The 24,525-nt window shown below is 34.7% G+C and overlaps 2 protein-coding genes across 3 annotated transcripts in view; one reads left to right on the forward strand and one right to left on the reverse strand.

The window, feature by feature from the left end:
• Positions 1 to 24,525, reverse strand: part of Flo2 (flotillin-2) — a 268,758-nt gene that overhangs the window by 172,622 nt on the left and 71,611 nt on the right. The window lies entirely within an intron of this gene.
• On the forward strand, positions 602 to 24,165 carry LOC142981631 (glucose dehydrogenase [FAD, quinone]). Of its 2 annotated transcripts, none has more exons than XM_076127666.1 (5): positions 602 to 755; positions 2,527 to 2,755; positions 20,261 to 20,748; positions 21,020 to 21,165; positions 21,520 to 24,165. In XM_076127666.1, the coding sequence occupies exons 3-5, from the start codon at positions 20,496 to 20,498 to the stop codon at positions 22,975 to 22,977; spliced, it is 1,857 nt and encodes a 618-aa protein (XP_075983781.1). In that variant the 5' UTR covers positions 602 to 755; positions 2,527 to 2,755; positions 20,261 to 20,495; the 3' UTR covers positions 22,978 to 24,165. The 2 variants fall into 2 exon arrangements, with proteins under 2 accessions (XP_075983781.1, XP_075983782.1); XM_076127667.1 differs by lacking the exon at positions 602 to 755 and adding an exon at positions 810 to 923.

Genomic DNA, 24,525 nt, shown 5'->3' on the forward strand with positions numbered 1-24,525 from the left:
GAGGATAAAAACTGTAGGAGCGTGAGACGAACTCATACATAGTTAATGAGTTCCTTTCCTTACTGCAACACTAATCTAATTAAGAGCTTTAGCATATTAAACGTCTGCAGTGTGGTTTTACGCGTCATAACAACGTGATTTTGAATATTCATTGTTTTTGTGCATCCACTGGGTCATTGTCCGCGTCATAGGTTTCAGACAAGATGTTTGCAAGTAACACAAAATATTTGAGAATATTCTTTCAGTGTAAATGACACCTGTAATTCAGAAGTTTAGGCTTCCAGGAGTACAGGGTGGTACTTATGAAAACCTTAGTCATTTTCAGGAAGTAGATGATTTCAAGTAAATCCAGTTTAGTCTGCTCCGACGCACTTAAAAGCTTCGCAATCGTAACAATTACAATTACAGCATTCTCATAATGAGTTACACAGAGATCGATTAAGACAGGTGCGACCCAATCAATCCGGCCGTCAATGTCAGAGCATAACACTCATTAGCGCACGTAATCACGGCGAATTGTCTGTCGAGTTTCACCAAACAAACCATAACGAAAACATACCCCGTCGACCCACAACTCCACATAAGTTACCTCGTAACACACATTACGAATTTTGTGTAAGCCGCGAGGCTGGGGCGGCGCGGGCGCAGCGTGGCGTGGGGCGCGCGGCCACCGGCGCACGCGCACCGCCAGTCCACCACGCGGAGCCGCGTCGCGCACCTGTCGCGAACCAACCGGAACACTACCTATTTAATACGTCAGTTCACTCTTTTATTTTTTATTACAACCTTCTATAAAAGTGTGCTCAAAAATGTAACTGCCTGAAACTTTTTTGAACTTGTGTCTCTTGTGACTGAGTTCAGTGATTATATCGTTAACTGTTTGTACCTGTAGCGTGGTGTAATACAGCCTTATCTAACTTAACGTAATAGAACTAGTTAATCTTGTCGATTATTACGTAACTCTCCTGCACCCTTGGGCTTTTGACGTAATATTGCGTGCGTTGTGATAGGTCATGTAATATTCATGATACTGAAGTTTTTGCCGCACGCCTGTTGGGGATACGCGTGATGATACCGAACAATAGGACATTAACAATGAGCTATCAGTTGATCAAATCTTAGATAATAATGTCATCATAATATTTTAAACATGTAAGATCTGAAATTGGTAATGTGTACTTTTTATTTTTGTTTATATGCTGCTAGTACTGAAGTAATATTAACCACAGTATCAATAATAAGTAATAATAACTCTTTAAGTTTACATAAAAGTTCTCAGCGCCTTCACGCATTATATCCCACATCCATTATTTTGCAATAAATGTGCCAATTACAAGTTTCATTGCAACGTATTACGCATTATTAGTGAACAAACCGCTTCCTTCCAATATCGGCGAATTATTCACGCTAACAATTTAAACTGATTTCTCAATGTTTTTCAAAGAATCTTTTCGGCAACGTTCGGTTCATACAAATCATTTTGACTTCAGTAAATTTTCGGTGGGGCTATCTTTATAATAATATTCTGATTTTAGTGCTTAAATATAACTTAATAATCAGACTCATCTCAACTCAATCATCAACATCATTGAGATTCCAGTCATCTTTAAAGTTTAATCTTAATGACAGTTTGGGAACCACTTTCTCACAAAAACGTCAATTTTCGTGCCAAAATTATTCTTATCTTTTACATCAATAGAGTTTAAGAGGGTATAGACCTCAGCGATGTTTCCACTCATCATAAATACAGAGTGCATCTAATGTAAGTTTAGCGTGACCTGTCACAGCGCGTCGATCGTTAACCTATTACGTCAAAAACAACGATAATTGCTTCTCTTCGAATACTATGAATAATGCCGGCTAATCATTCACTACAATTAGCTATCTTATATAACCGTTAAATGTATAATTTTGACTGACGCAAGTGCAATGCATTTACTCAAAATTTATGACACAGTGACAAGCCTAACCTATATTGGTTTAATTTATTAAACTTGTTTAATTTGTTTTGTTATTCAATGAAAAGAATGTGGGTACCTATTTAGTGAGTGTTGAACGGTTCAAAATTAGTTTTTCATGACTCAATCAAATCTCATCTATTCAATACATTGGGTGCAGTGTCGCAAATTCTTGTCGTTAATGAAAAAGAATAGCAATATAAAGTTGTGATGCTTGTTGACACATTTGATACTATCAGCACTAAAAAGACCAACTTAACGTTGTAACAATACGTTTGTTCAATCAATATCAATTGGTGAGCTCAGTTAAAAGACGACTCAATCAAAGCAATACTATTCTCAAAGATCTCCCTTAAACTATATCAGATTCTGCAGTGAAATATCACTCATTTCCAACACAAAATTGATATTTCTCAAATTCAGAAGCATATACTTGTGAGTCATTCAGACTTATTTAATATCTCATTGGGCACTTAACATAATAATCGTAATCTTAACACATGTAAACATAACAACAAAATCAGGTAGTAATAAACAATGTATTTGATATCACTTTTTCTAATTATAGATTCGTAAACATCAAGGTTAAAGTGCATCGACAGTGCGTGAGAACTGTTCACAATACTCATAATATTATGACGTATGACTTTCGAGCTGCGCTCATCAGTCGCTGACTCCACCCACAGAGGGACAGACCAGCAGAGACCATCATAGTGTAGTGAGCACTTGGATGGTGCACCCCGTGCTAGTGTAGAACAAAAGTCGCTAGTTTTGGATGAACACTGTCAGAGATGAAGGTGAGTGACCCACGTGTGTTATTTAGAACAGTGATATAATGTTATATTGCGCGATGTTCGGAATTTTTGGAGGTAGGTTCCGTAAATGTGGTTGTGAAATTGTGTCTCGTTCACAACCTTGTTTTGACTTCAATGCCATTTAGGACGCTCTAGAACGTAAATTAAGATTATTTGGACGATTTTATTATAGCAATATGTTTATTATTTTTCTTCACTATTAGAACTGATCCTTTTCGGGACGAAACTAAGTCATTTAAAATGATTATACTTAAGATTTTAGGCACAATTTTATCATAGTAATATTTTTATTATTTTTTATTACTATCAGATTTTATCCTTTTCGTTGCACATTCAAAATAATTCGTTGTCGAAATAATATCTTCAAAAAATAAAGTTCGTAATCAATTTTCACAATATTCAAACTCTCATACTAACAAACAATAACAGAAGCTTTTACATAACAGTTATTCTCTCCTCACGGCTTAATCAAATTAAATGTTATCTTACAAGATTATCGTGAACCGTGGACCATGGCATTGCACAATTAATTATAATGTTATACGCAAACCAATAGTGTGTCATAATAGTAACGATATTGATGTGTGCCAAGGCCGAGAAATGAATAAAATAAACAAATAATATTGGGTAATAGAATTTGGTTAGATATTGCGATCTAACCGCAGTCTCTAAGTGTCTGAAATGGACGATTGTAGAGTTGAAGGACATTAACTGCAACTTTGTCAGATGTATGACACATACATGTAAAGTGTTAGGACATTATTGTATTTACTTTGTAACATCTTGCCTATAAAAGTCGTAATTTCTAACCACAATCGGCCAAAGTCTAAAAGTATATAAATCATAGAACGTTTGGGCCTAAATAGAATATCTTTTAGACTCAACTCATTTCTTGTCCTTTTCGACGAAAAACATAGTATGAGACACCCATGTAAATCAGAACTTTGTATACATTTTTAACAACTATAAACTTGTAAACATTCTACTGAGAATATTTTTGGATTCAGGAAGTACTAAGTATAAAACGATTTTAAAAAATCTAGTGATTGTAAACTGACGTGTTTGTGAGAGGGTTATAATTATTTCAGTTCAAAGTGATTGTACTTTTACTATTATTAAAGGGCACCGGCTAATTTTATTTCCACTTTACTTTCAATAATTATTTTCAAGGACTAAATATATGGTTGCTTTAAAGTCTAAATACGATAAACACATAAATTAAAATGAATAGTTTCAACGACTAAGCTCATCTCACGACTATCTAACCTATCGATTTGAATAAAATACATCTTTCTAATATTAAGATTACAAAGATTACAAAGCAAAATTTCTACCCCTGGATTAAAACCTAGATTTAACGTACGCAATATCCATATAAATCGGACAAAATGAAGGCTTACGATACCTTTATACCAGAAGGCCTCAGGCCTACCTTACCCAACATTAACACAGAAAAAGGTCTACTAGGGTGACACACAAACACAAAAAAAATGCGTTTCCGATACTAGCCTCCAGCAAAAAGCTCACAACGCTTGGCTCGTGGCGCGGCGCCGGCGACCCCGCGACGGTCGGCGCGCGGCCGCACGATTATGCAAAACAGATACAAATCCATTGCATCACAGTACATAACGTCTTGCTTGCGTTACTTGCCATAATCGGCGCCAATAAACTTTGTAACTCGTAATAAAATACATTAAAATCTTGTTCGAACTTGTTTGACTGTAATTTGTTACATTTTGTCAATATGTTTTAGAGTAATTTTATGTAGACTTGCGAGCTGGCGGCTCCAGATTTGAAAAAGTAAATTAATATACCTCAGGTGAGGTTATGTTTTTGCCTGAATGCGACATATAAATGAATATGTAATGTCGAGTAGATAACAAAAATGTATTTGATTAAACATTTGATTACCAAGGCAATATATGATTTGTAAAATATATTTCCTGAGATCACGGAAATGTACCGCGTTTCCGAGTAAAAATTAAGAGGTATTATAATAATTATAGTGAGAGAAATGTCGAAAGGGCGGAAATGCGAAAGGGCAGTAATAAATAAGTTCAAATGATAGCACCGACATTCATGCACTGTTAACCGCACACGTAATACAATTATTTAGGAATCTTAATAAGGAAGAGCCCACGCAATTATATTTTTACTAAATTTATTGAATATCATTATCACAAGTTATATAATTTGTTTTTAGAAGTTTAAATTGTTTGCGAAATATGGGTTTATGAATGTAAGCCGAACGCGTTGATGTCTTTTACACGGTAACAAGTTCGTGAACATAGTCGATTGAAATATCGTGCCTTCGACATTTAAGGCTAGTTCCTTCACCACATTTAATATTTTATTTTGTGATAGGCAATCAAAATCATGTAAGCAAACTAATTAACTTACCCTCAAACATTTCAAATTGGTTATTAATTTTATATAACGCGATTAACACAAATATTTTACATAGCAGGTTATCCAAAGATAACCAAGATTTATTAACTGATAGTTTCAGTTATTACACGCTTAGTAGTTTGATTAGACGTTAGTGTAACATGTCAATTTTTATTAGTAGTCCGTACAATTATTTTGTCACGATCCATTTACACCTGAAATATAATTTCTGGTCCAAATATCAAATTGACCTCACGTAACAATACTTACATTGATTGTTGTACTAACAACGAGGTGTTTGTATGATTGTTTGTTTGTTCCCACAACAATACCGGTGGTGGGTGGCGGGGGAGGGGGGGGGACAAATGACAAACATGACATAACGTATAATAGGCGAGGGAAGTGTGCACGCTCTGTGAGTTACGTAACTGAAGTGCCCTGTCCACTGCACTATATGCTCTTGTACACTCACTAACAGAAAGAACTATCTAGACGAATAATAATAACTATACAGATCTCTTATTGACACTGTAAAGAATAAAAAAAAGTTGTTCGTAATTCAGATACCGTCACATAAAATATTAATAAAATATCAATAAATATTAATCTTAAAAAGAGTAACCAAGCATTTTTTGCAGCAATTTTAATTTTCTATTAGCATAAGAGATATTAGCAAAGTATATTTGATGTTGAGTGTACAATTTGTACTAAAGTGAGCGCCATTCGATTGACTATCATATATTTATATTCTTTTATTTTCGTAGTTCAATTACTGGGCCCTATTGGTCTTGTACCATTTAGAATATGTTTATTTCATCGTGTTACTTCGCTTGAGAGGCAAAAGACAAGTTTACCTACATTTATAATCGAAGAAGAAAGTTACTTTAAAGTTTTTTAATTCACTGAAATATGATAGATGGAATCGAATCTCTGGCCTATGCCTACCCCTATATGAAAAATGCGTGATTTTATGCACGTATGAATGTAATTAGATTAATTAAAAACTTAAATTTGATTGCTGAAATTGTTGAAATAAATAATAGTCCATTAATCGAAACATATTTCATTCTAAGAATAAAAACTAACTGTGACAGTGAAAGAGGCGGGTGTTCTCAGTATTACATGACATTGCAGTCATGAAAGAATTGCAGCCGTAATTATCTAATTGTATCCTAACAAAAGCCTTATCGTAGAAATCATTTATATTGCCAATCAACTATTATGTGGCAAATATTTTTGTGACGTGTATAGCCACGAGCAAAAATAAGTGTACTAGCACTTTTACTTACTTTATGTATGAAAATATCATAAAACATGCTACTATTTAAGTTTAATTATTTTCCAGTAACGAGTCTAATAAAATTTTAAGGCAGAACAATAGGGTTAAGTTGACAGCATTAACAAAAATTTATTAAACTTGTACTCGTAAAAGGTTCATCCAAACAACTCACGCTATAGTATGTTTTTCGTTAATAATATTGAAATTAAAATGGTTACAGACTGACACGTTATATTAAGCACTGATTTGATTCCAATGAAAATACGATAAGACGTCGTACAACAATGCGTTTTTGACATTTCATAAAGAACTGATTTAACTAATAGTCTGATCTAGATAGAAAACGAATTAAGCTATTTGTTTCAAAAATAAGACAGTGATTTAAATTGAAAGAGTGAAAGAATATTAAATCGACTAACAATAGTTAGATTGTTTGTTATCAAAACAATCGACTATCAGTTCCGTATACTTGATTTATTCTCACGATTGTCTTGTTGTTACTGAAGATTAAAATTGTTGTTTTTTGTATTCATTAAAATTCTATTCCAAAGAAAAAATAATCAAACTTCTTTAATATTAAAACCTACTGTAGTATCGTTTATCGAAATGTCTTGTTATCAATTAAACTTGACAGATCGAATTGCTAAATATTTTAATGATTTGTATTATTATAATGCCACAATTGCTATTATTATTCGATTAATAAAAACACAAGTAAACAGTTAAAATTTTAGTGTTGAGATACATAATCAAGTTAAGTTTCTAAACGGCTTTATAGACTTCACATACGAGTACACTATAAAGCTATTAATTAACGTAATATGTTCTTATTCAAATGATGTTACCGTCATTTCAAATAACCATATACAATTTACGGAAATTTTAAGTCATATTATAAATAAAGACTCCATTAAATATGCTAACATCACCGCTTTTCTTAATTAAGTGCGCTATTTTAGAAGCCATAACACAATGAAATACATTTATAGCGGCCATTTTAATTCTAAAGAAAGACTATAAAGCCATTTAAAAGTATCGCTTAGCTTATCAGATAGAATTAAACAGCTGTTTTCATTCATTTACTGTCATTTATCTTTCAGCTATCCGATACTTTCCCATCGTGAAACTACTCCTCCGAAACGGCTTGACCGATTCTCATGAAATTTCTGAGCATATTAAGTTGGTCTGAGGATCGGCCAACCTCTATTTTTCATGCCCCTTAGAAACACTATTTTTTTAAATTCATATGGCCAAAAAACGTTTGCCGGCTAGTTTCGTATATAACGGTATTGTACATATGTTTGAAGGAAACGTTATGACGCAACGATAGGATATGAAACCGTTGTTAGACGCGTGGTGCGGAAGAAAAAACAATGTAAATAATGGTCTGCACAGGCATCCGCGAACTAGCTAAATCACTTAGTGCTGAGTTGTTTAAGTGACTGTGCGTATGCTTGTGTGTTTTGTATGGAATATAATATAAGGTAAAATCGATAGACAGGTGATTTTATTGCAATTATACCAAACCAAAATGTCGTAAGTACAACGCCAAGTTTAAGTAAGTATAATAAAGTCTAATTTGATTTCGTTAATCGTGATCGCAACACAATAATAGAAAAAAATACCAATAACATGAATAAAGATCTCTTCAAAAGACTTTTTTTTAACTTAATCCAAATTAAAACAACAAGCTTGCTTTAATACGCTTTTAAACGTTACATTAAATTTTATTTATTTATCGCAACCATCATAATTTTTCATAATAACTACAAATGCCTTGCCCGCTCATATTACAGTGTAATACTAGTAGCATAAAAAACACCAATCCTTACATAACTTCATACTATAAATAGCATCAAAACGTAACGGAACGTAAAAACGTAAAGTCTTGACCTAACAAAATCGTTGCCATGACAACCGGTCGCAGACGGCGTCCTCAAAATACCCGTGGAAAGTGAGTCCAATGGCTGGAAGAAGTGACGTAAGTAGCGAGTAATGCCGACGATGTAATGAGCGTTACTGTACGTTATCAGCCATACAACTATGTAAACAAATGTATTTGAAACGAATGGGAGAAAATATATTTAAAATAGATGAAAGCTGAACTAATTTGAAATATAGAAATTTTTAGACATAATGACTTCATGCAGATAGAGCTTTTGGTTAACCATAGTCTTAGTAACTACAATATAACATTATTAAAAGCGTTTTATATTTTTTAAATATTTAGCACATTAAAAATTAGCGTTACGTTTTTAAAACAGAAATCTAAGGCCCCTTGTGGGTCTGAAATGCACCTTCTATGTACGCGTAAGTAACTAAAGAACAACGTCGAACTATACACGACATGGTCGACATGTGGTATTTACATTCAATTACGTTAATGGACAAAACACACCATAGTTAATTACAAAACCACAGCCATCGTTTAGTCACTTTAATACTCATATACATATGTACATATACAATATAAAATAATTAATAAAACATCTAGTAAGGCTAATGGCAAATGGCGTTCGTGACCGTAGTACTTCGATCAATTCGAATATGGAACGCTTGACGACCGCGAATCCTTGCAAGGCGGCCAGCATTGCGACACCATAGACAACGGCTCTCGGTTCTTATGTAACGAGTTGCAACAGTGCAGTGACTGCATTGACCACAGACAAGTGATGATGCTTTTCGATTATGTCATTCTCGTTGCATATGATTAAGCCAATCATTTAAATTTCGGATATGATTACGATCCAATAAAATTCAGGTTTTTTTATACAAATTTATAAAGAGTAGCGATAACCGAATGTTTTAAGTTGCGTCTTCCACGCAAGAAGTTAAGAATTTGTACCCGATGCAAGACACCAATGGCTTTAAGAAATTATTGTGTTTATTAGAAATTATTATCACTTATTCCAACGGTGAGAGAAAACATCGTGAAGCAATCTTATATGCCTGAGAGTTTCTTAAAACAGTACTTGAAAGTATGCAAAGTCCCCAACCAGCACTTGGCCAGCGTGGTGGACTCAAAGTCTAACCACTCCCTCATTCCGGGAGAAAACCCTTTCTCAACATTAGGACATTAATGTGTTAAATTTATTTATAAAAATATTCTTAAGTCTCGTATCTAATAACCGACGAAACCAATAAATATTATTGAATGAATTCGTCTAAATAAATACAATTTCAATAAAACTAAAACCGCGTGGCTAGTTTTTCGGTGAAACAAAAAGCAGTTGACCACAAAGACGTTTAATGTTGTAACAGCGGCCTATGTAAATTGTATTTTATTACACAGGCGTAAATTGATCGTGAAAATATCTGAAATATGCCGCTAACGTAACAGCTCAATATTTGTTTAGTAGTATTTATTAACACGAACGTATTTTTTTCGTCAAGTCATTGTATTGCTGTAAATGACACATTTTATTTACTAAGCTAACACAAAAGTAAACCGTTCCATAGTTTGTTACGTTTATGCAAAAGAAAATTAAATATTAAAAAAAAAAAAAAAAATTATGGCAAGAGTAAGAAATGCTTCATTTAAATATAATTTGTATACTTAAAATGATAATGGCAAAAAATATTTTAAGAATATAATAATAAAAAGACCATTAAGCATTAAATTGAGCAGTCGTTTTTTAATAACAGAGAAAAGTATATACCTGAAATTATAAAGTACATAGATATAATGGTAAAGTATAGAATTGTAACCAAAAATTATAATCGCCTCATGTATCATTCGCGATAATGTCAGTTTTGACGATCATAAAATAATACACTTTTTTGTATGTCAAGTCTTAGTAGGTCAGATCAAACTTGAATAGTTAGTTAGTGAGTTAATATCGACCTAATAAAAACGTGTTAACAACAAAAGTAATAAAGTTAGGCGTTAAAAGAATGCAGTAAATAATGTAAGTTGTTGAACACGTGGCTAAGTGTATGAAGTTAGCGTGCTATACTGCGCGCGAAATACACGCACATTACGTCACTAGGCTACTAATGAACTCGTTTTACATTAAATAGAGTAAGGATTTGTCTAGAAGAAATGTAGAGTACTTACAATAAAGATCCTTAGGGCCAGTTTTACGTTTGTTCAGGTTCAGTTTCAGTTTGGTTAAAGTGTCCAATAACTTATTTAAGCGATCGAGTGACAGAAAATGTATTAAAAACATTGGCAATATTCCACTCGTTGCACTAACCGATCCAGATGAGGAAATAAATAGAAGTGGCAATTCGAGGTAAAACTTAAATGAATTAGATTGACGAGGGGAAAATAATAAAAGAAAAGTGTAAACACAGATCAAAGTATTAAGGAGATGACTATAAACCTATTGGGTATAATAACAAAACAATATATGGGTCTACATAAAGCCAAAAAAAACGTGTAGAAACCATAGCAAATGGCGATCTTTGCGTAGTGAAAAGAGACGCAATTGCAAGTGTTAATATTGTCTACATTGCTTTACCGTCCTAACTCCACTAAAAGCTGTTACACATTTTTACATCACCTAATCAATTTGATCTACAAGTATTTTATTTTGTCGTACATCGATAAAGAACAACACCACTTACATAAGAATATTAAAATCCGGAACAGTAAGAGGCGCATTTTATAATTTATTCAATACGACGGTACAACATTGTAAGATAGTAAGTAATGGCACTTTGAAATGTCAAATTATAGACACAGGTACAATCGCGATGACATTAAGCGTTGAAATGAAATTGATGATCACATAGTAGCAGTATCATGTTTCATTAATTGCTGTTCTATTGTTTTTTCTGACCAAATTGAAGAAATTATTGACTTGAAGAAATTAATCCCTAAAATGTGTTTGACCAGGTGTGGCCTGATCAATCCTTCTCTCGAAAAGAGATGTTGCCTGCCGGTGTAATGGATTTTATTTTATTTTAATGTGTTCTAGTTGTTTAGATAACGAATTTGTATCAATCTACGTTTAAACACATAAACACACGTTTTTATATCTGTCAACTCCAGATCTTAATATTTTATTATCAAAAAATAACTATCTGGCCGCGTATTTTTGAATAGTTAATGTCTATCCTTTAATATGGACTAGGCATTCATACATCGTGTTGTAAACGTTGCATTAGCATTCAACCTTGAACGTGTGTCTCAACAGCCTACATTAGCGGTAAATTGCATACACTCTTTAACGGCTCAACATTAATATGACCTTCAGATCTCCGTATTACCTTGACACCTCGCTTCATCACAAATGATTGGAACTGTCATCATAAACCAGGCCGAAACTTAATGACTAACCATCAACACGCGATAGTACAAACTGTCACAATATAGCACATTCATACATTACATACATAAAATCACGCCTTTTTCGCATAGGCAGAGACCACTTGTACGATTCTAACAAACTTTTTTTTTTCTTAACCCATTACTGTCCCACTGCAGGGCAAGGATCTCCTCCCAAACGAGGGGGAGGGGTTAGGCCTTGAGTCCACCACGCTGGCCAAGAACTTTGCATGCCCTCAATAAATGTATTAAAACTTCCTTTGCTTTATTCACATCCATACATCTAGTCATACAAGACTGCCGATTACGAGTACTACGCACATTCGTCGCAGATATTCCCAAAAATATCCCATTAGACGAAACCTGTCATAATCTTTATCCTATCATACTAAGCAAGACAGAAAACGGCAAGCACTGGCCACAAAAAAAAAACACAATTGATGACAATTGTCTTGTTTTAAAACAAAAGTGTTAATAGGCGCGTTGACATTTAGACGATAGTTGTAACCGCAAGACGTGTGTTTCATAGTGTCCGCTCGTTAGCATGGAGGCGCACGCGCACCGGTTGTTGTGCGACATTCGTGCAATAGTGAAAGTAATTTCGGTTCGGCCTTCACCCAATGTGCTACTTAACTTAATCGGGTTATTGCATAGCTCACCTTCCGAATTATTTATATTATATAACAGGAATATATTCTCGTCTTGATAAGACACAATCATGTCACTTTTTTATACTAAAACTAGCGGCCCACCGCAGCTTCAGTTACACCGATGTTACACGAGAACCTTCCCTGAGAACCACTATCTACTGATAAAAACCGTATGAAAATCGATTCAGTAGTTTTGAGTTTACCACAAACAGACCCTGTGAAGTGACTTTATGTTAAAACATGTAGCGATTTTGAAATTGTATAGAGCTCATGTCATTGTATGCAGATGTACTCTGCTAATAAGCAGTAACCATTATGCCCAATCAACTTTATTACCAACTATAAACGGACCCGCAATTTTCCACCAATTATCTGTATACAGTAGCCAAGTAATCAGTCCCAAACAAACTTTTAGGTTTACCCAAGCCAATTACTGCCAAGAAAATTAGATCAAGGCTTTTAATACAATTTCAAGTTATTTTCTTGTGCATCCTGCAATTTGACAATTACATCCACTATTGAGCAATACGCATACGAATAAAAACTGACTGAAATTATCTTCATTACTTGTGTGGAAATATCGAAGGGCAATAAATGTGTACATGCGTAAGTTGATGTAACTGATACAAAAGTTACTTTCTCTGTGTAAAGGGACATATGCAAAGTGTCTAATTCAAAGTCCAGTATCATCAAAGGGCCACTTTAAACCAGCGAATACATTCGTAAGAAAAAATCGTAACCAAACAGGTCTTATGTGGCATAGATGTAAACGGTGTCAGTCTCTTATGTGTAGGCTCCCTAATGAGCACGGAAAGTTCGAGAAACGGCCTTCACCCATTGCCACCGGCCGACAACAGGTTTTATTATATAACTGTTGTTTACTGTGAGATTGGGGTGGTGATAGCTTTGATTTGAGGAAGTCCTTACAAAAAATAAAATTTATGATAGAAATATAGATTTAGGCACATAGAGAGCCCTTTGATTTAGATGTTTTTCTGATAAGAACAGATTAGTTGAAAAGTACAATGTTTTGTTGATAATCCTTTTGCATAGCCAGTTCAGAGACGAATAGGTAGTCGTTTTGTCAGTACTAAGCTAGTCTAATTTATTGTCAATGGATAGCAGTCATGTGGTTACGTCAATGCCCTTTAGTTAGCTTGAACTTTAACACTACCTAGAAAATGAAACAGGAAGATATCTGCGTTACGTTATTATACGGTGTCCTAAATAATACACATAATGTTATTACATAGGCACATAAAGGCGAAGGCTTTATAAGATGTCATCATCTCTGTATTAAACAATTAAGATTATTCTTTTGTGTTTAAATGTCAGTCGTTGTCGCAACGCAACGCCGACTTTAAAAGTAATAACGTTACAGAAATGCTATTCACTGGACTGTAGTAACATTGAGTAATAAAAATTCTACATTGTTATACAGATGGTTCACAAAAGTAATAAAAACCAAACACATTAATTAAATCAAAAAGAAGAAGTTCTCGATTGAAAACAATTGTAGTTTTCAGTCTAGAGTTCTATCAATGGAATCATAGATTAGTTTAAACTAGCGTAACTAGCAGTTAAAGGCAAGATATATGTAAGCTAGCGTAACTGACAGTTAAAGACAAAATATCTGTACATTAAACAATAGACAAGACAAGATTAGACTAATTTTTGGCCAACAAATATTACCAGACCAATACCGAACGGAACAACATACTCATATCATGTTATCAAGTACTGAAAAATACCTGCATCTAATAGGACAGGTGTTTCTGAAAAAAGCTCAAGACCGATTTCAATGTAAGGTGCATTAAACAAAGTGAACAAATCATACACAATAGTAAGTAAGACAGAAGTCTATCAGAGCGTAAAGTGCGTAATTGATTGATGATCACAAGTTATCCAACAGTCACTTGTTATGTCAGTAAGTTCAAATGATCTCATCGCGGTATTCACGGGGCACATCGTTTACAACGCTCGGTTCGATAACCTTAAGGTGAGTATAGACTACAACATTTTCTGGAGCATTGCTATGTACAACATAGGCAAAAGTTCAGTTTCCAAAGCATTTCCATGTAATGTAACGGTCCTGCGAATGTTCGGCGTTATATTACGAACCGCGTGCATCTTTCTGGATGATACATATTAGGTCGGGGAAAAAGTATTTTCGCATTATAGTATACTAGCTGACCCGCGCAACTTCGCTTGCGTCACATAAGAGAGAACGGGTCAAAAATTCCCCGTTTTTGTAACATTTTTCGTTGCTTCTCCGCTTCTATTGGTCGTAGCGTGATGAAATATAGCCTATAGCCTTCCCCGATAAATGGACTATCTAACACTGAAAGAATTTTTCAAATCGGACCAGTAGTTCCTGAGATTAGCGCGTTCAAACAAACAAACAAACAAACAAACAATCAAACAAACAAACAAACAAACTCTTCAGCTTTATAATATTAGTATAGATATGAACTTGTTATATTTTTTTTTCTCTACACAAAAAAGCTCGATATTTGGGTACCTCACGAGCTCACTGAAAGAAACATAATGAACCGTGTACTCATTTGCGATTCTTGAAGCCAAAGAAATTTTATTATAAGTTCATACATACTATAATGCGAAAAGACTTTTTCCCCGACCTAATACATACATTAGTATCATGAAGTGGCTCGTTGTTCTGTTACAAGTAAATGCTGTAGTCTATACTCACCTTTATCATTCAATCAACAGTGAATCTTTGAAATCGTAAAGATTAGCGTCGATTCCGACCTGTCACGCTTAACACCTGATTGAAGGAATCGATTGAGGTTTGTTCCGCTTTCGATCAATCGTTCCTTTATAAGATATGTACCAAATAATTAACGTTAATAAAGCTATTTAAATAATCGGAAGGCTTTTTGTTGCGTAATTGTTGTCTAATATTTATTTATATTGGCGTAATGAGATCTAACAAAAAGCTTTAGTTATGTGCAAAGAATACCTATCGCAATTTTAACTGCACACTGAGAAATATCTCCTGTTTTAAAACCGGTTTAAACCGCTCTTTTACTTAACAGTGTATTTATGATTTGTAATATCCAATGATATTGGTAAGGTATAAGCATCAGTTCGCGCAAATTAAGTTTCTAAATTCTTCGCAAAAGGCAAAACGCACTATTCTGGTTTTGTGAAATAGTTTCCGTAGATTAAATAAACAATAGAAAATCTATTATGTAATATTAAGATTTTTGGTAATTAAGAAATATTTACGGTAATATAAATAATAATTTTACCATTATCAACTTTCATATTTACCTTTCATAATAATAAATATTTATTTTTTATGATGCACATAAATTCTCATTAGCGTAACCTAAGTAACTCCGCTAAAATTATTCAGAATCAACCATCCTTCACGATATAAATATTTAGTTAAATAATTAGGTATGTTATATAAATAATATACAGCACATTAATTAACTTTATATTTCTGTAAAATATCTAACATTATGCGCTAACTTTATCTTTATCAATATATCTACGCAAATTCAGTTCCTCATAATAAGACATGCTAAAAAACTTCTTTTTAATGGTTAAGTAAATATAAGAATCACATTTGCATAATACAATATGTACAAATGAGTGTAGCAGCAGTGTTTCAACTCTAAGCCGCTTAACAAAAATGCATAATTAAAATTGTATCAAGCAAAAGGAAGCAAAATTTGCGATGTTTTTTTTAATAACAAAAAAGTGTGTCAATCCCTCATTTTACATGTCATGTCGTAATTTAGTCTACATCTATTCAAATCTACTTAATTTGTAGAGCTAAACGAGTACAAACATTACGTCTTTATTCTAAAACGGAAGCATTTGAGATATTGAGAAAGACGCCTGTGCTCTTTATTAGTCCACGCTATTCTCAACGACCGACAAAACGTTGTGTAAACTGCTTTTTATTTAGTAACAAAACATCCTACTTTACATTCCGAGTGACTAGTTTTTGTTCACCGTTTTTACTAGCGCACTAGATAATATTGTCATCAATTTGAATTATGATGAAAATAAATATAGTTATGTAAGTTATATTATAAAGTAAATCGGTAATTTACGAAGGAAATATGAATCCACGGGGTCTATGGAATTTGGACCTTTAGTAACATAATTTCGGTTTTACAGACATAATTTCTTACAAAAGTTTCTAAATATTATGAAAACAAATTTGAAATCCCTAAATCCTCGCTTCGATTAACGGAATATCAAAGTTTTACATAGTAGTGCCAGAATATCATATTCAAGAGCTATACCTATACGAGAGCCTGAAACAAGCTTGTACTACAAGAAAATGAATAAAGAAAGAAACATCGTGAGTAAACATATTATAGACGATATTTTATATAGTATTACATGACATAATTATTGTTTGGAGGCAAGAATAGCCAAAACACACCACGCTCTGATAACTTCGTACAAGCGTGCCTAATGTCAGCATTGTTCCGAGTCGAAGCCGGCTACAACCTCACACTGCCCAACTTACACGCGATCTATTTATAAACGAACAAGCTTACCAATCAACCAATTAATAAATGTACAAATTAAGTTAAAATACTTGTAATACTTGTGTTTTCAGCAAGTATTCAAGCTGAAAAAAAATTCTATCATCGTGTTCTTTTTAAAAGATGTTTAGCATAGACGGAGTATAGACAAGTTTGAGTACATTCACAAATTCCGTTTTCACAATTACCAAAGATAGCCATCTGCTATATACAAGAACTATCATTTCTATAAACATACAAAGAACTAAAACCTACTTTTAATTCTCGATTTCCTACAAAGATACTTACGAACGAGATAAGAGTACCATTTCTGAAATAATACAACATCAACATAGCAAACTATGGCGGAAACTCGACAATGTTCCGAGATTTCCTTCCGCCAAGCTCTAATATCCTGTAAGAGCGCGAGCAATAACCATAAAACTCATTAACGAGCGGCGATAAACATCAACAACTAGCTGTTACAATTAATAAGTAATCACTTAGTTCGGTAATACTCCGCATAGTTAGACAGTGAGCACTGCACTTTATCTTTTGACAGCTTAACATACTATCTGATAGGTGGGAAGAATGTTAATTTAGGACTCACTTTAAATATTCTCGTATACATAGACAATTAGACATATATTTATTACTGAAGACTGGTATTCTTAAACCCGAGGAAAAAGACACCTTGCGTATAAATGACTAGCTGACCCGCGCAACTTCGCTTGCGTCACATAAGAGAGAATGGGTCAAATTTTCCCCGTTTTTGTAACATTTTTCACTGGTACTCTGCTCCTTTTGTTAGTGGCGTGATGATATATAGCCTATAACCTTCTTCGATAAATGAGCTATCTAACGCTGAAAGAATTTTTCAAATCGGACCAGTAGTTCCTGAGATTAGCGCGTTCAAACAAACAAACAAACAAACAAACAAACAATCAAACAAACAAACAAACTCTTCAGCTTTATAATATTAGTAAGTATTAGTAAGTATAGATGTTAAAAAAATAATTCGATATATTTTCTCAATCTAATCCAATGACAAGAAAAAAGAAACAGAATGAATGAAAACATCAATCAAATAAGTTACTATTACACAGTTTTATAATGTTAATGAAATTGTACAACAACAGCCGGTGTATTCCTAAAAGTAATACATATAATTACTACAGCAAAATTATGAGATCTGAAGCTAAAATTGCTGACATCATGGAAGCACATAAGCGCCTGACATATGCAGCACAGTGCCACATAACATAGGAAACATTACGCAGCACATTACCGTAACATCGCCAATGTATATTTGCACTAATAATACATAATAATGTTCGAGTGTGACCGCCTTTCATCCGGCGAGGCAAAGGTCATCAACATTTCCGAATAATTAACCTATAATGTTATTCAAAGGTGAATGATGAGTTATTGGTATAATTGGTGTTGTGTTTCTCAATTTTTTGACACACAGTTTTTGTGAATGAGATTACTAAATAGGAAGTGAACTGTTGTTATGCGGAATTATCGACTAAAACTGCATAGATATTGGAATACAAATTTGGCAATATATTGGCAAGACGAAGACTACACGATAAAAAAAATATTACAAAAATGTATTAATGTCTAATGATGAGATGGCGGGATGTCCTGGACACATTCCTGAAGTGTTGGGCGGACGCAACATTCGACCGAGGGGACTGGAAATCTTAAGAAGATGCCTTTGCTCAGCAATGGGACACAGCAACAGGCTATATAAAAAAAACTAAATTAAGAATGAAGCAAGCCAACATAACGAGCCTAAAAGAGAGTTCTACCCAAAATCATAACATTTTTTTTAATAACGTGACCCTAATTCATCTTCGCACATATATTTACTTTTGCTGTAATCAATGTAGAAGCTCGCAGGGTCATCGAACGGAACACAGTAATAGGAAGTGACTTGCGTATATTACCGCGTAATGTGTAGGCCTCATTATATTTATTATGTAAAATTAATGTAACACATATCCACTTACTACCCATCATATTATATTATGTAGTACCTCGCTTACCATCTAAGATGACAGGATATCGGCTAATCGTGGGATTATGATGTCCTACTTCCGAATAAAAAAACACATCTAAAGATTTTGCAATGTTTTTTTCTTCTTATTGTTAACTGTGTACCTTTATATTAAAGCCGTATTTTGATTCCGAATATTTTTTAAGCCACTGATGAAAATCCTTTTTATAAAGCTTCAAATTCATAGGCTTTGCTTGCTTAGCTTTGGACCTTTCAAACAAAATTGTACGTAAATAGACCATTTCCTAGTTAACAAGTAAATAAAGCAAATTTAAAAAAGCGATGTTATCTTAATTGGGTGTTGTATCTAAGCTACATCGTACCTACGTAATAAGTTCGGATGTAACTTCACTAATTATACAACAAACAGAATCCGATGCTATCTCGCACTTTGTAGAGGAATTGTAAAGCCGATATTTATCAGTAAGGCCTCGACACATTGTAAAAATATAAACATTTATTACGTGTTCCTGAGATAAATATGTATAATTTTATACTTAAAATCTCAAGACTCAGTGGTTAACTAGGTTTTAAAGCACATGGGCACATGAGTATTAATACTATGGGCACATAATATTCTAATCGTATCACAGTACCTACTCTACTTATCCCTGAGAGATAAGATTCCTTAAGAAAAGTCTTGCGAAATGTAAAAGCCCACAGAATATTTGGTTTTCAAAGATCATTGTTAAGAATAAGTGGCCATTGTTACTAGCCTGAACAAACCTTAATGCCTTTCACGAGACCGCGAGAGCCTCAGGAACAAGTAATGTCTGGAAATTAGATCATAATCTTCCGGACAACAAGGAAATAGACACCTAGCTATCTCCCGTCCCTTTCTTTCAACAAGTACTTTCGATAATGTTTTCTCTTTCGTTTTGTTATATTATCAGCGCAATATTTCATCGAGTGTATGGTTATAAGATTAAATTGTTTGAGCTTTCCCTCGTCATTAGAGTTTAAGTCGATATTGCGTCATGCTGATATTTTCTTACTCGGTTGTTATAAAACGTAGTGCTTGTCAGTTTATAGGCTTTCTAGAATGAAACATAAAATACTCACAGATGTATGCACGCAACCTGATTTGAACGATTATATAGAACTTCTCGTGATGACACAACGTACCTGAAAAAACGAAAGACAAGCAATTAAACAACAGTAAGCGTAACGTAATTTAGCAAGATCTAAGTAAATTTAACACTAAGGCCAAGGCACAAAAATTCATCAGCCGGTATAAATTTGAAGACATCTAAGAAAAGAGTATATTGAGTTGTAAGTGCGTACTTGTACCATTATATTAACCTATGTTTTTCTCTTAATTTCAGTTCCAAGAGGCCAACGACGGTTCAATCTTGAGGCTCGAGCGTGATGCGGCATAACATGGTGTTGCCGCGCCACCTCGACACACCGCGCATGCGCCCGAGCAAGCCGCCAGACAGACACAAACACACACTCTGATGATAAACAAACTAGTCCTTACCAAGAAACCAAAGCGATAAGTTCAAATGCTGTGATACACACAAAAGATTTGAACTGTGATAAAGAAAAGAATCTAAAAACATGGGTGTCCACGTACTTTTAGCATCTACTGCCTTGAAAACCGTCAGTGTGACAGGACTGTGGTTGATACCGCTACTGTTAGGAGCACTTACATACCACAATTATAGTTCTTATGATCCTGAAGCTAGAATACTAGATAGGGAGCCTAAAAAAGAGTATGACTTCATCGTTGTGGGCGGCGGCTCTGCCGGGGCCGTGGTTGCAAATCGCCTCAGCGAGATCAAACATTGGAACGTACTTCTAATAGAAAGTGGTAAGTGACACTGATTTGTACTCGTAACTACGCTGACATAACAACAAATTAAATGATATGCGTATGAAAATTATACAGGTAACTAAGACACACATGTAATCGATCATTGTACCAACAAAGCAATTACATAAATTTACTTTACTATTACAGTCTAGTACGTATTTGTATATAATAGTTAACAGGTCTTAACCTAAATTCTTTCACGAAGACATTTAGGCACATATCACGTCGTTGAATTTGTAATAATCAGTCCTTCGAACAATGATTCCAGGTCCTGATGAGAACGAGATCACCGATGTCCCGTCCCTTGCGGCGTACCTGCAGCTGACGAAGTTGGACTGGCAGTACAAGACAGAGCCGACATCCTACGCTTGTCTGGGCTTCAAAAAGCACCGGTGCAGCTGGCCGAGAGGAAAGGTATCATCTTTTAAATGAGTTTTATGAAGATTGTTGTCTGTTGTTTAGTTTTATTTTATGTTAACTATTTGAGTCAAATTCTCCAAGTGTAAGAAAAAAGTAGGAGAGTGTTTTAATAATCAAAAATCTTGATATCTAAGAACTTCAAATATACGTTGATATATTTAAAACCAAACAAAAACAAAACCAGCACACACAGATCTAGCACTAACATGTTACCTTCAAAAGCGCCTACACGAATTATAAGAGCAAATGATTATATTAAAGCGCCTGTAGAATTATTTAAGTAAGATAGTGACGCGATACGTGTCAATACTGTAGCGTCAATACTCATTTTCTGGCTTAAAATTTCAGGTACTCGGCGGTTCAAGCGTGCTGAACTACATGATCTACGTACGAGGCAATCGATACGACTTCGACCATTGGGAATCACTTGGCAACCCCGGCTGGGGCTACCAAGATGTTCTCAAATACTTTATTAAATCCGAGGATAACCGAAATCCTTACTTGGCTAAGAGCAAATACCACGGTAGAGGTGGATACCTTACTGTTCAAGAAGCTCCTTGGAGGACACCTCTCGTTGCAGCCTTCGTAGAATCTGGAGTAGAAATTGGGTATGAGAACAGAGATATCAACGGAGCTGTTCAAACTGGCTTCATGATCGCCCAAGGAACAATAAGAAGAGGTTCTAGGTGCAGCACAGCGAAGGCGTTCTTGAGACCCGTCAGGACGAGGAAAAATTTGGACATATCCTTGAACTCTCAAGCAACGAGAGTACTTATCAATCCAGTGACGATGAAAGCCTATGGTGTGGAATTCATGAAGCATGGCGTAAAGAGAACTGTATACGCACGAAAGGAGGTTATTCTATCAGCGGGAGCTATCAACAGTCCGCAATTGTTGATGTTATCGGGTATAGGGCCCAAGGATCATCTTAGAGATGTAGGAATAAAAGTCCTGAAAGACTTACCTGTGGGGGAAAATTTGCAGGACCATGTCGGTGTCGGAGGACTAACTTTCTTGGTGGATAAACCAGTTGCGATCGTCCAAAATAGGTTCCAAGCGTTCCCAGTGACTATGAATTACGTTGTGAACGAAAGGGGGCCTATGACGACCTTGGGTGGACTTGAAGGTGTTGCCTTTGTTAATACAAAGTATGCAAACAGTTCTGGATTATGGCCTGATATCCAATTTCATATGGCTCCTGCCTCATTCGCTTCTGATAACGGTCAAGTGGTAAGGAAAGTTCTCGGTCTGACTGATGAGATATACGACACAGTGTACAGGCCAATAGCTAACAAAGATGCTTGGACTATAATGCCTTTGTTACTTCGACCGAATACACGAGGATATGTCAGGCTAAAGAGTTCTAACCCATTCCATTACCCAACTATGAATCCGCGTTATCACGAAGACGCTTTGGACGTGGCTCGTCTCGTCGAAGGGATCAAAATCGCTGTGAAAGTAGCAAACGCGTCCCCATTCAAGCAATTTGGATCGCGACTGTACATGAAACCGTTGCCAAATTGCAAGCAGTTTAAATTCATGTCTGATGAATACATAGAGTGTCAAGTGAGGACTATTTCTATGACGATATATCATCAAAGTGGGACGGCCAAGATGGGGCCGTCGTGGGACCCTGAAGCGGTCGTGGATCCAAGATTGAGAGTCCACGGCGTCGAGGGTCTGAGAGTGATTGATGCTAGTATAATGCCTACTATAGTGAGCGGCAACACGAACGCCGCAGTTATCATGATCGGTGAGAAAGGCTCCGATCTAATAAAACAGGACTGGTTGAACAAAAAACGATGACAGTGAATGAACAATTGTGTACCTTTTTAAGTTACCAGTAGTTTTAAGTTATTTTAGTCATAGTTTACGATCGTTAAGTAAAGTAATTTGGCCTATAGCCGCGCTATATGGCTCTAGTTATAGAGTCAATCGAAATATAGCGCGCGTTTATATTCCAGATAATTTTATTTAGCGATTGTAAACTAAGCTTAGTATAATAAGTTCCAAAGATTACTGTGACCGCAATTAATCAAATTTAAGTCTTGGTAATTGTCACATTATTGTAAGAAAACTGTACTGGATATTGTATGAAAATACGTAGTTACCGCGGTGCTAAAATACTGTTATTTTGTATTTTACGTTGATTATGACGAACCGTAGACGTTATACATGTCAATTATTCAACATCTTAAAGACACTCTTAATATGTACATTGAAGAAGTTTTAATAGGTCTAAAGCAGTCGTAGTTAAGCGGCGCGCTAATGAATAGCTAAGATAGCAATCAACCGGATCAAAAAATTGCTAGCGCCTGCACGCCACATTGCCGCAACTTGCTGACAGTCACATTGCTGTAATCATTTTAAAGGTTCCATATTCTAATGAGCCCTGTTTGCAGCATATCAAACTAATGGCCAATTCCACAGCTTATGAATAAGTGCTAGATAACATATTTGCTAGATAAAGTAACATCATATGTATGAGAACCACTGCCAAAATTCAATCTGATGTGCTATGTATCTATTCAAAAATAGTAAAACCGGTGTTAAGTTTAAGACTTATCAAGTGAAATTTTGATGGTTGTTTTCATATATTTGTCGTCACTTTATCTTCCGAATAGATTACCCGACCCATATACATAAGTCTTGAAACTGGCCTTAATTAATCTTGTCGGCATATTATAGTTATGCCTACTTAAAAATCCTTTAGTCATACCCTGAAATGCAATTGTTATAATAAAGCATTTTATACACTTTTCCTCGGCGAAAAAAGTACCAGCATTCCATATCTACCAGTTAAAAGTACCTGTTAAGCATTAAACTATGTGTACATTGTGTAAATATGTAGTTAAGTTAACTAATACTATAATACTCTTATTTATTTGGTTAGTATTGCCATAACACATCTTCATCACATTATGTTCATCGTTCATTATGTAGCGAGGCCATGTTGTTTCGTTCTTGTTACAAAATATAAATGTTTTATTATTGTTTTGTTGTTTTTATTTACGGAAATCACAATTAAGATTTTTATGTTGATTTGAAATTAATTAAACGCCTACTCATGTTATAAATGCGTGGAAAAATAATATAAAAGTACGTTCAGGAGAACGCATTTTACCTAGCAGTATTTGGCTTTTCTGCAATATAAAACTAAAATAGGTACTAGATTCCAGTGTTCCATTGTAATATAAACATGAAACGCGATAATTTCAAAGTTATGGTGTAACAATGTTGATATGTATGTGGATATGTTCGATTTTATGACAAAACGGCTAAACTGATTTGAATAAAACTTAGTACGGTGATAGATTATATCTTTACCGAAAGACGCACCACAATAAAAAAAAT

The sequence above is a fragment of the Anticarsia gemmatalis genome, chromosome 20 (assembly GCF_050436995.1).
Source record: "Anticarsia gemmatalis isolate Benzon Research Colony breed Stoneville strain chromosome 20, ilAntGemm2 primary, whole genome shotgun sequence".
NCBI lineage: Eukaryota > Metazoa > Arthropoda > Insecta > Lepidoptera > Erebidae > Anticarsia > Anticarsia gemmatalis.